General features: G+C 42.6%; 1 protein-coding gene across 2 annotated transcripts in view; it reads right to left on the bottom strand.

The window, feature by feature from the left end:
• Positions 1 to 15,264, bottom strand: part of Veph1 (ventricular zone expressed PH domain containing 1) — a 210,018-nt gene that overhangs the window by 108,285 nt on the left and 86,469 nt on the right. For both annotated transcript variants that reach the window (XM_026392926.2, XM_026392927.2), the window contains exon 6: positions 5,030 to 5,250. In XM_026392926.2, coding sequence (XP_026248711.2) covers positions 5,030 to 5,250 — 221 coding nt within the window. The remainder of the gene's footprint in view (positions 1 to 5,029; positions 5,251 to 15,264) is intronic.

Genomic DNA, 15,264 nt, shown 5'->3' with positions numbered 1-15,264 from the left:
CTTTTCATTTGATTCTATTAATTTTTAATTCTTACCTGATTTTTTCTATCACCCACTCATCATTCAAAAGTCTATCATTCAATCTCCATTTGTTATAGTTTCTGTAGTTTTTTGTTGTTGAAAATGATTCCTAACTTCATCCTATTATGATCAGATAAGATGTATGAAATTGTATGCTTATTATATATATATATTTTTGTATTTGGTAAGAATTTCTTTCTGACCTAAAATATATTCTATGTTGGAGGAAGTTTCATGAACAGATGAGAAGAAAATGAATTCATCAGTCATTGGATGAAATATTTTATAGATGTCCATTTGATTTATATTTTTTTTTTAGTTTTTAGGAGTCTTTACTGAATTTAAGTCTGAATTATCTATTTATTGGTGAGAGAGGTATGATGAGATCACCAATTATTCTGTGCTGGGTTTTATCTGAACCTTAAATTCAAGTAGTGTATATTTTATGTAATTAGGTGCACTAACATTTGGGGCATAAATATTTACTACTGTCATATTTTCTGGTTGGATTGTATGAAGTGACTTTCTTTGTCACTTATGATTACTTTTGGTTTGAAATCTGCTTTGTCAAAAATGAGAGTAGCTACTCCTGCTTCTTTTCAGGCTCTATTTGCATGGCATATAAATTTCCATCCTTTCACTTTCAGCTTTTGGCTGTCTATGCCTGTAAGGTAAGTCTCTCCCTTTTTTTTTATTGTTGGTCGTTCAAAACATTACATAGTTCTTAATACATCATATTTCGCAGTTTGATTCAAGTGGGTTATGAACTCCCAATTTTACCCCGTATACAGATTGCTGTATCACATCAGTTACCCTTCCATTGATTGACAAATTGCCTTTCTAGTGTCTGATGCATTCTGCTGTCTGTCCTATTCTCTACTATCCCCCCTCCCCTCCCCTCCCCTCCCCTTTTCTCTCTCTACCCCTTCTACTGTAAATCATTTCTTCCATTTGTATTATCTTGTCTTACCCCTCCTTTCCTCTTATATGACATTTTGTATAACCCTGAGGATCGCTTTCCATTTCCATGCGATTTCCCTTCTCACTCCCTTTCCCTCCCACCTCTCATCCCTGTTTAATGTAAATCTTCTTCTCAAGCTCTTCGTCCCTACCCTGTCCTTGTTTATTCCCCTTATATCAAAGGAGTCATTTGGTATTTGTTTTTTAAAGATTGACTAGCTTCACTTAGCATAATCTGCTCTAATGCCATCCATTTCCCTCCAAATTCTATGATTTTGTCATTTTTTAATGCAGAGTAATACTCCATTGTGTATAAATGCCACATTTTTTTTATCCATTCATCTATTGAAGGGCATCTAGGCTGATTCCACAATCTTGCTATCGTGAATTGTGCTGCTATGAACATCGATGTAGCAGTGTCCCTGTAGCATGCTCTTTTTAGGTCTTTTGGGAATAGACCTAGAAGGGGAATAGCTGGGTCAAATGGTGGTTCCATTCCCAGCAAGGTAAGTCTCTTGCAAATAACATACATACACTTGGACATTGGTGGGTTTATTTATTTATTTATTTATGGTATCGGGGATTGAACTCAGTGGCACTTGACCACTGAGCCACATCCCCAGCCCTTTTATGTATTTTATTTAGAGACAGGATCTCACTGAGTTGCTTAACACCTTGCTTTTGCTGAGGCTGGCTTTGAACTCACTATCTTCCTGCCTCAGCCTCCCAAGCCACTGGGATTACAGGCATGCATTACTACACCTGGCTGGATATTGTTTTTTAATCCATTCTTCTAGCTTATGTTTTTCTAATTGGATAAACCAATTAGTAGTCATGAATTCTTTTAGTTTCTGCTTATCTTGGAAGGTTTTTTATTCCCTCTTTGAGTTCATACAGAGAGAACAAAAAATTAAAAAGAGAAAAAAGTCTTAATGCAAGAATTGTTTCCATTGAGGTGGTCACAACTTCAAGGAGGACGGATGGTTACAACCTTTTCTTTTTCTTCTTGGGTTATGCACCCCTAAAGACAGTGAGGACTGGGGGGTGTTATACCCTTTCTTTTTGTTTTGCTCACCTAGCTGCTAGTTGGAATGACCTAAGACTGAAGTTGGTTGAAATAGTTTTCGGCTTGGAATGTTGTCCGCACAAACAAGATAAATGCATTCCCAGTTAGGGCTGTTGCGGAGTTCTATGTGTGGAATTCCAGCAGCTAGGACTTAGGTCTAATCAGGCCGGAGAGACTTCAGTGGATGGTATCTGCTCTGGAGAGATTAGAACAACACCCCCTAGGGCTGGGCAGATGCTGATCTCCGCTGAGTCTGGATCTCAGGTGACTCCCGAAAATTCTGATCATAGGAGCAGGGAGCCAACCCTCCACAAGTCTACCATGCTCTACTGCCCACAAATATAGCCTTCTTGGGCTCAGTCCTGAGTGCAATCATGGATGCCTATTCAGTTTCCTGATCCTCTTCAACTGGTCACGTTTGTCATCAGACTCAAAGTGAAACCAAGTTGCACTCCTTTCAGTATCCCTGACTTGAATCCCCCTAGGTACAATAGCTGTGTCTTTTTTTTTGCTCACATTCTGCTAGGTACTTCCTAGGTTCTTGCCAGGACAGTATTGCAATTATTTGCTATGATGTCACAGGCTCCAACAACAGCAAGCTGCAGCATGGTTTCCTCAAGATAGCTCACATCTCGGCTCTCCACTGCCAGCTGAGAAACAGAGCACTTTTCAAATGCCAATTTGCTGTATAGTCTCTGGATCAGCTACATTCAGGCTGCTTTTGTTTTCTATAGGTTTTCCCCTTCTAGATTTGTTTGTTGCATTTCTCTATTTGGGTTCTCCCTCCCCTCTGCAGTGAAGGGACCCTGCTACTGCTGTCTCAGATGGCTTGGCTCCAATGTACTCTTTCTTGTTCTTTGTTCAATGAACTCAACTTTCTGAGTATCTGTGAGACTCTGACCGTCCAACATTGAGTTTCAGTGAATTCCCCTTTTCCCGACCCTGCTGAGAAGTGTACTCCTACTGCTTGAATTTGAGTCAAACCACTGGAAATGCAGCCTGCCATCTTGGATCCCTCCCCACTGATGCTTTTTGATGACGAGGATATGAGAGACTCCAGAGCTCCTGTGTTTCCTGGAAACTCATGACTTTGACTGCTGGGGAGCCAGGGAGAAACACCAGAGTCCAAGTTGCCCTCCTCCCACTTCTACTTGGTTCTCTTGAAGCCCTCGTGCTTTGGCATGGGCTATGCTCTGTACTTGTAGCACCATTTCTCCCCTTATCCAGGGAATTCTCATTCATCCTGAACAACTTAACCTAGTGCCTAAAGAAATGCCTGGCACCTGGAAGATACCCAAGAAATAGAAAATGAACTTAAATTTCACTTTCTTCTTCTTTTTTTTTGGGCAGGAGGGGGTGTGAAACATACTCCAATTTCCCAGCTGCTGGTGAGTGAGCACATCTCTCTTGCTCCACACCCTGCTGCATGCACTTCTGCATTTTGTGAACCCCTGGAGGGCAGAAATGGCAACTTGTGTCACTTAGGACTTTCAGGCTCTTTACCATGTGGCCATAAAATGCATTCTTTTGACTAAACATGCACTATTTTGTGAAAATGCTTCTCATGGCTTTAAAAATCCTTGTTTCATGCTAGAAATGCTTTATTCATTATTCCAGAACCTCACATATTTGGTGCTAGTCTCAGAGGGACCTTGCCTCTGCTCCAGTACTGAATACCAATGCACAGAGTCAGAAGTCCCTCCAAGGTCAGCTAGTCAGTATGTAACATTGAGCAGATGTTTAACCTATCCTGAGCCCTGTTTCTTCTTCTATGAAATAGGAATAATGATATCTGCCCTTCTTGCTTTGTAAGGTGGTCATGAGGATCTACTGAAATAGCATATTTGTTATTTTCAAATCTTTCTTTCTTCAAAGTTTAGCATAACAATATAAAATTACTTCCTCTTCTGTGCAAGATCTTCCTTACTTTTTCAAAGGCAATCTTAAAAGTCTGGTCCTGGGCATCATATTAACTTTCATTCTAAAATACCAGGCAGGCTGTCTCCAGCCTGGCCATATCACTAACAGCTCATTCACCACCATCATCAATAATTTTGTCTTGGCCAGCACCCCTGGACACTTTCCTGTCCTTCCCTCATTTGATCTGATTCCTGTCTCCTTCTTCCTGAGATTTTCTCTGTATGAGGCCAGAGTGAGCTTCCTGAAATGAATTCTTACCATAACCTGCCATACATCAAACTCCACAATAACTCATCATTGCCAACATGATAAAATTCAAGTTTCTTGGGAAGTAACGTCCAGCCCACCATCCTCTGGCCCCTGCTTGCCTCTTCATCAGCATCTCCAAATGTTGCTTTTCTTGTAACATACACCTCAGTCATACAAAAATGATGCCTGTTTCTAGAAAGTTCCATGCTTTCTCACATGCTGCCCAAAAGACATCCTCATACAATCAAGACTCAGTTCAAAATTTCACCTCTCTGAAAACCTTTCCTGAGCTCAACTTCCACCCTTCTTTCTTCCATGCAGAAACCAGTGCTTCCCACATCTCGATGCTCCCCACATTCTTTGAACCCACCTAAATTAGCACAATCTTCCAATTCTCTCTAGTTGCATCCTATAATTATTTAAATATTTATTTCCTCTACCAGACAGTGAATGTGGTGGGCATAAGCAACAAGCCCTGTCTCTTTATGTTTTGTCTTATTTCTGCTACAAAGTAGGTCATTATACAATGCCTATTGAAAAACAAGTGAGGGGGCTACATGACATTATTATTTGTAGTACATTCTTATTCCTTTACTGTATTTTGAAAACCTCTTAAAATCTTTTTGTTATATTTGGTTTCCAAAGATAGGAAAAAATCTGGCCAGTGCCCTAATCTACTTAGAAGTGACTCTCCTGAGACCTGGGCTTGGCTTTCCTTGGAAGCCTCAGAAATCCAAAAGAAAGTGCCTCCCTCTAAGCTCCCCCTCAGAGGTCCCCGGGACCCATGGGATAGGCATTCAGGAGCCCACTCACCTGCCACTCCCGGCCCTGGAGGTTTCTAGCTGTTGGGAAAGGAGCCCAGCAATGGTGGTGAAGCTGTTGCTCATGCGGAAGATGTCTCTGCTCTGAGGGCCCAGGATGCCGGAGAAGGCCTCCGTGATGCGCCTGATCTCCAACAGCAGGACATGGTGGGATGAATGCTCCGTGCTGGCCAGCTGGCTCACCAGGTACAGCAGGCAGCTCCTGGCTCTCTCCTGCCAAGAGCAATGAGGAAGGGAGCTTCTAATTTAAAAGAAAATTGGAATCTCATGGATAGCCGGTGACAATTGTACAGAAAGCCATCGGAAGGAGCTAGCTAGAGCTAAATAAATTCTATTCACAGCTCCTCTGAATCAGTTTCTTGGAGATTTTACATTTCCCCTGCTGATTTCCAGGAAAAATTCTTTTTTTAAAAAATAAAACTTTGCCCCAGTTGCTCTTTTCTTAAAAAAAAAAATGCAAATATTCTTATTAGCCTACCTCACCAGGTCAAACCTCTCAAGCTCATTAATGTTCTGACCCCACACATATACCCCTCCCAGGTGGACTGGCTATCTATTCCACCTGCATGGAGGAAGCACTGGTAGTGGTCTCAAGATGAACCTTGACCCTGGCACTCTCATCTGCCCTGAGTCAGAAGTCGGCCACACACCCCTGTTGGGCAAGGTCTGCCTCCTTCCACAGTGTTATCACCCATCTGTTTATGTAAGTGTCTTTCAGCCTCCTACAGTTCTTAAATGCTTGATTGGATGAGTAGATTATATTATCTGTCTTTAACTGAGTAACTCCCACAAGTAACTGAAATAAGTTCCTTCAAAGAAATAAAGGCAATTCTAATAACACAGATGAAAAGCAAAGCAAACAAAAATGCCAATTAGGAGACACATCTTTTCTTTTTTTATACTTTTTCTTTTTTTTTTTTTTGGAACCTTAGATTGAACCCAGGGTACTTTACCACTGAGTCACATCCCCAGTCCTTTTTATTTTTAATTTTGAGACAGTCTTTTTTTTTTTTTTTTTTTAAGAGAGAGTGAGAGAGGAGAGAGAGAGAGAGAAAGAATTTTTAATATTTTATTTTTTAGTTCTCGGCGGACACAACATCTTTGTTGGTATGTGGTGCTGAGGATCGAACCCGGGCTGCACGCATGCCAGGCGAGCGCGCTACCGCTTGAGCCACATCCCCAGCCCAGAGACACATCTTTTCAAACTTATCAGCCAATGTGATCTGATTCCACATGACAAGAATTTAGCCAAAATAATTCAAAATTATCAAAAAAGATGATTTGAAATGTAATCTGTGTTTAGCAGAAATAACAATATATCATTAATAGGTAAATAAAAATGATTAGAAGGATGGCTTATTTTTATCTTTCAGTTCACTTTTAAAATCTCAGTCTTTGTGTATATTTTTAAAATTCATAATGCTGCTGAATCAGAACATACATAACTATAAATAAATATATTTTGGAGGTTGAGACTCAAAATCCTTCTAATGAATGGTGCACAGGTCTAAATCACTCTTGCATTTGGAATTTCCTTTTACCCTTTGTTCTTGTATGTAAAGTTTTAATTTCCTTCAGAATAGACCTCCTGTCCCACCTCCTCCGTAAGTGTCCCTAGTGACCCCTGGTGTCTATGTTCTCACTGCAGGACCTTGTTTGGTGACTGACTGCATGTGATCCCTGGCTTCCTCTTGCTTTACTCACCAGCCAGACGCTGCAGGCCTGTGACCTGCCTGGGCTGGGCACGGGGTGAGATGGGTGAGTAAGCCATCCTGGCCTGGAGGGGCTCAAGGTGCCTCCTTTCACCGGTAACTTGGGCTGCTATGCCTGTCCAGTCTCCTAAAGAGACCACTTCTCATTCAGCAGTCATCAGCCTGGCACAGAAGTGGGCCCGGAGATTCAACACCCAGTGTGTGTCTGTCTCAGTTCACTGATTTAAGCAAGCCTTGTGTGACAAAATGTGACCTTCAAAAGAAGTTTAGCAGCTGCCAAGGAATTCTGTGCTTTCCAAGAAATATTTACTGCGGGACAAATTGATCAAGTTGATTTTCAAAGATTTCATGTATGATCACACAGGTGCACAGCTCTTGGGGAAGTGAGATATATCTGCCAATCAATCTTTTAAAATTATTTTTTGAGCCCTGTTAGGGCACAATACCCTGTATTGGTGTGTAGTACAAAGGTTTGTGCTTTCACAAGCTGGGCAGCTAACTGAACAGAAATCTGTTTACTAGAGGACAGCAGCATTAGGTAACTGAAAAATAAAGGTCCTTGGAATAAGTTCCTGACAGCCTGTTTCATACTTGAGCTCACATAGTTGTCAGGTTTTGCAGGATGCTCCTGGGTCTAATAGATTTTTGCAAGACATTTTTTTGCATACCATGTAAAGTCACGGTATGCGACACATCCCAGGGACTTTTTCTATTTTCTGTTTAAATGTAAAAGTGGGATATGGGGGTCTCTGTCATATATCAGGCCCATTCTAGAAGTTAGGAAAACAGCACTGAAGAACAAGAACCAAAAGTCCACTGTCCAAATGAAGCAGACAGAGAATAGGCTAAACACCTCTGTGAAATACAGAGCATGCTGGCTGGAGAAGAAGTCCTCAAAGACAAGCAAAACTGGAGGGGACACAAGGGGAGTTAGGGTTAATCAGTGTCATCAGGCACACCCACAGAGGTGACATGGAGCCCAACAAGGTTTGAGAATTGAAGCCCAACATTCTCTGTAAGTTTGCAAAACAATTGCAAAAATCCTGCTGATACAGGGAGATAAGAGGAGGTAGGGACACAGGAGAAGTGACATTTTATTTGCTGTTTGTCCTACTGAGAATGTGATATCACATTTCAGGTAATTTCCTCAACTTTGGAATCAGATACTTCTTTTGTATTTTTAATAGACATTCTACCATCATTTCATTTTGTTGATCTATCTCTCTCTCTCTCTCTCTCTCTCTCTCTCTCTCTATATATATATATATATATATATATATATATATATATATTCCTTTAATTTCATTGAGTCTTTCTCACTATAAAATCAGTGGTTCCTCCTCAAGGTGAGGGCGGCTGCTTATTTGCTGAAATCAACATAATTTTGAATGATCCTCTCTGGCAGCCAAATGGAACTGCAGGGAACATGAATCAGACTGTAGGAACAAGAAAAAAATATAACTAGGCAGGCAAGCCAACCTCATATTGTCTGTTCTGAGAGCTTGGAGCATATCCACGCCCCTCACAGGGGCAACAGGTGTGGTTTGGGATTAAAAAGTGTGGCGTTAGGTCAAGAAGGGGTTTAGGAGATTCCCATTCCTTTCCCTCCCGCAAGGCCTGTGGTATCTGGGGCCAGGGCTGCATTCTTCTGCTTTCAGTTGTCCCCAGGGGTCAGGCAGCACCTGCATGCTTTCACTGTGGCCCGACTCTCTCCCTGCTGACGTACATGCCTTACTCACTATTAAAATTATAACAGCTGACTCACAGAGAGCAGTGTGTCCAAGGGCCAAGCTCATTCTACAAGCTTTTAAAATAGCTACTCCTGCAACCCTGTACAAAGCACTACCATCACCGCCATTTTGGAATCAGGCTCAGATAGAAGGCTAACCTGCCAGGTCACAATACCCTTTCTGTCTCTGAAGCTGTACCCCGGCTGGCATGCCACCAGCCCTTCCCACAAACCTAAATCTACTCATGCACAAATCAGTCCACTCCTGTGCGCTGTGTCTCCTTCATCATCACAGTTTTGCAGTCCTATTTATGTATATGTGCGATTTACTTACATAAGCATCATAAATACTCTGGAAACACAAAATAGGTCACCAGTTTTTAAGCCTTCTGGTTTCAGGACCCTTTTACCTTCTTCAAACTTATTGAAGCCTCCAAAAGGGTTATCTGGGTTATATCCACTGATACTTACCATACATGAAATTCTAATTGAAAAATTAAAAGTATTATCAGACAAGAAACCTAGTGCATATTAAACACATGACATGTTTCAAGAAAAATAACATTTTCCAGTACAAGAAATTAGAGCAGTGATATACCTATACATTTTTTTGCAAGTATTACAACCAAACTCAATTAGTGGTAGTTTTCTTGAAGGTGAGTTGCTATGTACAACATTAATTAATTTTTTCCTCATCTTACATTAAAAGTCACTGTCTATCTTGCATTTTGTATGAATCTTTTTTTTTTCTGTGCATGCTTTTGTAAAATTAACCAACATTGACCACATTAGTCATTTGGCAAAATCATGGTTCACCAAGTTGGGTGTGTCTCCCAAATGTGAACGCTTTGCTCATTGATATCACCACTCATCTTGTCAGGAAAGTCTTTAAACACTGGGACAAACATAGCCATACAGTCAGTGCGTGGCACAGCCAAAGCACAGTCAAGTGTTTCCCTTTCTGGGGCTGAGATGACCCCTGAGCAGAGCCCTGCATGCTGTGGCCTCCTGTTCTTCCTGCCTGGGTCCCGACTTATCACTGATCACTGTGCTTGTTCCCATGGAGGCTGGGGGCTCCTGCTTCCTTTCCCTGCACCACCCCATGTGGGTGGTTCTCAGACCTGGCTGTAAGACTAAATCGTGAAATCCCTTCCCGATCCCTGTTTAATTGCCCTGACATGGGTGCGGTCCGGCACAGGAATTTTTATATCTCCAATAATTCTCATGTGCAGAAGGGTTGAAACCACTAATCCAAGTAGCGTCCTAAGTCTCTGAAAAATTTGAGAATTTTTCATTTTAGGAAATGTGGTTTGTCCCCATAATTCATACTTTTCTCTCCTCTGTCTTCAATCAATTTATAAAAGAGTAATAAAAAGTATTTTTAATACGTTTGGTTGCCTGAATTTAATAAATGTCTTAGTTTCTGGGTGTCTGCTATTCTTTGTTTAAACATTTTCTTTCTTCACTGCTCAACTCTTTGAAGTCCCCACTAACTCCAAAGAGGCAGTAGTAGGTGCGGTTAGAAGTATAAAACAAACAAGCTTTCTCAGTGGGGCTTGACCAGGGCACACGGGCTCTGCATAGGACCTTCAGAAGCCCAGGGTGCTAACCTCCTTGAGGGCATTTTTCCAGGAGTGTCCCTCTCCCATGACACCACCCAGAGCTGGGAGGGTGGACACTGGTCCCTCCTCTCACCACAGTTCTTCTTTGGTTTTGAGAGACGAACTCTTTAATGTAGCTGAGATTTTTCTGGATTTTAATCTTGAAAGTCCCTTGTCATGGGAACCCCATCACCATGGTTTGTGTCCCCAAAGGTCTAGGTGTTAAGGGCTTGGTCATCAAGGGTGAGGGGTAGTGGGACTGTTAGGAGGTAAGGCTTGGGGTCACTCGGGGGTGTGCCCTCAAAGGCTATCATGGGACTTCAGCCCCCTGAGTCTCTCTCTTTGCTTCCTGGCTCATGATGTAAACGGTTTTGCTTTGCTGCACTCCATGGCCATGACGGACTGGCTCTCCACAGGCCCTAGGCAATGAAGCCAAGTGATCATGGACAAACTGTGAGCCAAAATAAACCTTTCCTCTTTATAAGCTAATTATGTTAGGCATTTTGTTATAGCAATGGAAAACCGACTAACACATTCATCAATCATGGAGTGGGCAAAGCACGACTGTGGGGTGATAGTAAATTACTTCAGCTCTGGGAAATCTGTGTAATAGATTCATGGCAGGTGAACTGAGGATACATCACTTTATATACCTCTCTCTTTAGTCATGGAAAAAAATGTGTGTGTATGTGTGCACATGTGTGCTTATATACATACCACACATATCACACACGTAGCTATTTGTCAGTGTCACACTGAAGGAGGGGGTAATGAAGCACTGCTTCTCAGGGAAGCACAGGGTGAGGTTCTGCAAGCCTCTGGTCATAACCTCTTCTTATGCTTCTGTCTAAGGGCTTCTTGTCCAGTGCATGCTGAGGATTAAACTGAGCTCCCAGCAGTGCACCTTACATGAAGCATGAAGCACATCTACCATGGACATTCCCTAGGCAGTCCTCTTGCACTCAGGAACACAAAAGAGCACTTCAGCAGTACACATGGGTGGCCCTTCAAATAGCAAAGTCACCAAGAAAAGGAAAGACACAGTATGAGAAAGTGGTGCTGAGGCCACAGAAAGAGTTGGCTTTCTACAGTACCAGGGGGGACAGCACATAGCACGTCACCTTGTCTATCTGTAGCTGGGAAAATCCTTGCCCACTCTGCTCCTGTCTGTGAGGGACCATGGAAGCACCATGGTGTTGACTCAAGGTTACAGACGCCTCAGTGAGCAGGTGAATTTGCAAATATGAAATCACTGAGGCAGGTAGAAGACAGACAGACAGACAGATTATAGATTGTAGATAGATATAAATGAATAGGTGGTTAGGCAGACCAATTAATGGACAAATCTGAGATCTTTGTGGTTCTCCTATAAAAGGAAAGACATTCCACATGTTAAGATGGGACTTTCTATGAAGCCATTGAAACCATCCCAGAGAAATACAAGTTCAATTTGATTTATCAGCTTAATTCGGAGCACGTAAAAAATTTGAGTTTACATCTCCTACACGTCTTCCAGTTCATCTCTCTTCTACTTTCCACTGTGGGTAGATTTTCTTATTGCCTTTACACTAATTGGACTGATGTTTCATTGGTAAACTTCCATATATTCAAATCACAAGACTCCTGGCTGTTTCCTACCCACATCTTAATTCTCTGCATTACAGACTGTGTGTGATGTGACCCAACTCAGATGTGCGGGTTGAAGAGGGGGACAGATACTTGCTTTCACTCTGTATAGCAGAATAAGAAATCTGTGCGTGGTATTAACATATTGAAATATTTTTCTTTTTCTTTCTTGATTTTCCCAACAAAGCACAATAAAAAAAGACACTTGAATAATGTCATTTTGAAAAGAAAGGATCCATTTGGTTTGAGACAGTAAAATTACAGAACCGCTTGAGTGTGGATGTGGTTTGTGCCAGGATTGTGGTCTTCAAAGAGACTGAACTGAGAGGCGATGGAGCCTATAAGACATGGGGCCCAGTGGGAAGTGATTAGGTCACAGGGCCCGACCTTCAGAAAGGATTAGTGCAGGACTCAAGAGTGGGTTAGTTGACTCTTGCTACTATGGAAGCTGAGAAGTCCTGGTTGCAGTAGGACTGAGTTGCTACAAAGCAAGGCTGCCCCACATATTTGACCTCCTTCGTACCCATTTCTATCAACACTTTGATGCCACCTGCCATGTTGGCCTAGCAAGAGGTTCTTGCCAAGTGCAGCTACTCCATCTTGAACTTCCTTGCCTCCAGATCTGTGAGCTAAATAAACCAGTCTCAGGTATTTTGTTACAGCCACACAAAATGGACTAACACAGACACCATCCCTGAATGAGAAGCAACATCATGAGAAAACAAAGGAGAAAATTGTTGAGAGCTACAGCCCAGTCGGCATGGCCCCTGGCATTTTGCCAGAAGTAATGGTTGAAAGGCCAGACATTAAGATGATGCTGGATTGAAACAGGTTGTGTATTCAATTGTATATAGACCCCTGCTGTCTGCCTGGGGCGCCTGCTACTTTGGAGTTCCAGCGGGGATTCCTGGGGAGTTCGCTGTTGGTTGGTAAAGTTCCCGGTGTGGGTGGCGTTTGGGAGAGTTCCCAGGGAGTGTGCGTGGAGTGCTGTTGGAGTTCAGGCAATAAAGTTTCCTGTTTGAACATACAAGTGCTTTGTGGCGGCTCGGTGATTTGTGCCCAGCCAGACTTCGGCAGAAAATTATCTGCTTATCTTTTATAATGGGTTCAGATATCTCTGGATAAAACAATTAAGATTATGAATTGAAGATGTTTTAGTTTTGGAGCTGGCTGTGTCCTGGTTGTTATCTGTGACTGCTCCTTAAAGGAGGCCCCTGAGGTCTTTTTGCTTCATTACCTGCATTAATGATTCAACTTCCATTAGGAGCAGATGCTTTCCAGCAGGGAAGGCCTTTGGCTATGGCAGCCTTTCCTCCCCTCCTCCTCCTCCTCTTGCACCCTTGTAATGGTTGATTTGACATGTCGACCTGATTGAGCTAAGGGGTGCCCAGATAGCTGGTAAAGCATGTTTTCTGGGTGTGGCTCTGAGGGTGCTTCTGGAAAAGGTTAGCATTTGAATCATCAATGGGATAAAAAGGATCCACCATTGCCAGTGCGGGCTGGCATCAACCCTTCTGTTGGGACCATGTGAATAGAACAAAAGGACAGAAGAAGGGAGAATTCTCTCTCCTTCTCTTTGAGCTGAGATGTCCTTCTTTTGCTCTTGATACAGAAGGTCCTGGTTTTTGAACCTCTGGACTCCCAAACTTAACCTCAGCAGCCCTCAGCTCCCCTCTCTGGCTCTCAGGCCTTGGAACTAGGCCTGAACCGCACCACTGGCTTTCTTGGTTGTCCAGTTGTCCCATGCTCTGGGACTTCTCAGCTTCCATAGCAGCCAGAGTCAATTGCCATAGTAAATCTCCTCCTAAATAGCTACATCTACTTGTCCTATTGGTCTGTTTCTCTAGAGAACCCGAAAAGAACTCCTGCGTACTTTTGCAAACTAATTCAAATGTCACCTCTTTAGTGAAGTTCTCCCTGATTCTTCCAGCCAAAGTCGGTTGCCCCATGCCTGTGCCCCTCAGCCTCTGGCCCTACCCTCAATGTAGCCCTGACATGCCCACCTGCAATATATGTGCCAGGTGAGTTTCATTTCCCACTGTGCTTTGCAAAGTCTGCACCACACCAGACTCGTCATTGGACCCACAGTGCCAGTGTACTTCCTGGCATATGGCAATATTTATTGTTATGGAAGATCACCCCCTACCACTCCTGCACAGAGCTCTGGAACTGAGGGTGGGAAAGCCTGATGCCCTTCAGAAAAATAGCACTTTTTACTTCTCTATTTCTTTTTGAGGGTGGCTGCACAGGTGGATTTATTTGATTTTAATTTTTGGCATGGCCGGCTTTATGGTGAGACAAACTTGGGGTGATTTCTACCCCTGGTCTTTATTGGTTGTATAATTATCAGCATCTTCTTTAACCACTTTGGGCCTCAGTTTCTGCATTGGTAAATTGGAGCTAGCAGTCCAGTGGCGGATACTTCAGATCTCCTGTTTGCAGTCGCATCTCACTCTGTCACATCTGCCCTACCAGTAGAACCCCACCCTGCCATAAAGAGAAAATGATAGCTACCCAACTCCTGAAGGAGGGGCTGAGTTTATGACCTAATCCTGGACCTGAGGCGAAGCTTTCTGGGGTGGGAGATTGCTGGAAAATACCACACCCCAAACAAAAGGAAATAGGATGTGCCTTTTTTCTTCAAGTAGACTTGCTGGATCTGCATGTGCTGCCTGGGTCTGGGGTGGCAGGCATGAGGGACAATGTCAGGGAGCCAAGTCAGATATACTGAGGATGGCAGAGAGGGAGGGAGAGAGCCTTGTCACCAAGGGTCCTTTAAGATGTGTGGCACTCCCAGCAAACCTTGGACCCACTCTGTCTTCCAGGCCTGTTGGGATAGGAGGTGATAATACTCTTCCTGCTGTTACCAGAATCTATCATGATGTGAGGAATAAGGAAATGATACCTACGAAGGACCTGGCATGGAGCCATTGGTTAAAAATGGTGGCAATCAAGAACGGAAGTATTGGGGAACAAAATGCAGCAAACTAGGTTATATGCAAGCACAAAACATGTCAGAGGGAACCCCATGTTATGCCTGATCATAATGCACTAATAAAAACACAAGTAAAAAATGACAGCAACCAATCATAGTATAAGCATTATTTCAATAGGATCTGATAATCCCAGAAATATCAATGAAGGGAAAAAATAAGTTATTTGATAAAGCCTGAGTATTTTATTATAAAGATTATTGTCTTCATTGCCAGGCATGTTACCTGGCACATAGGAAATACATTTTAAAATTTCAATGATTTTTTTTCACATTAGAACATGTGTGCTACATATGAAAAATATAAAAATGTCTGTAAGTATGGAAACAGAAAATTCTCAACGGCATGCAAGGCATCTGTGAGCACCTCCTTCTCCACTTCCCTTCCCCCAGAGAGCTCCCTTCAGTGACACCAACTTTCAGTTTTAAAAGCCATTTTTAACTAGTGGGCCTTGCTCTGGAAGAGGTAGAAGTCTACCTACCAAAGGCATGTGGTTCTTGGTTCTATTATACCAGAAGGATTTTTTTTTTTTGGCCGTGGTTGGAGGGGCAAGATACCTGGGATTG

The sequence above is a fragment of the Urocitellus parryii genome, chromosome 2, assembly GCF_045843805.1.
Source record: "Urocitellus parryii isolate mUroPar1 chromosome 2, mUroPar1.hap1, whole genome shotgun sequence".
Lineage (NCBI taxonomy): Eukaryota > Metazoa > Chordata > Mammalia > Rodentia > Sciuridae > Urocitellus > Urocitellus parryii.
Note: the sequence above shows the minus strand (reverse complement) of the source record. Positions and strands in the feature narration are given on the sequence as shown.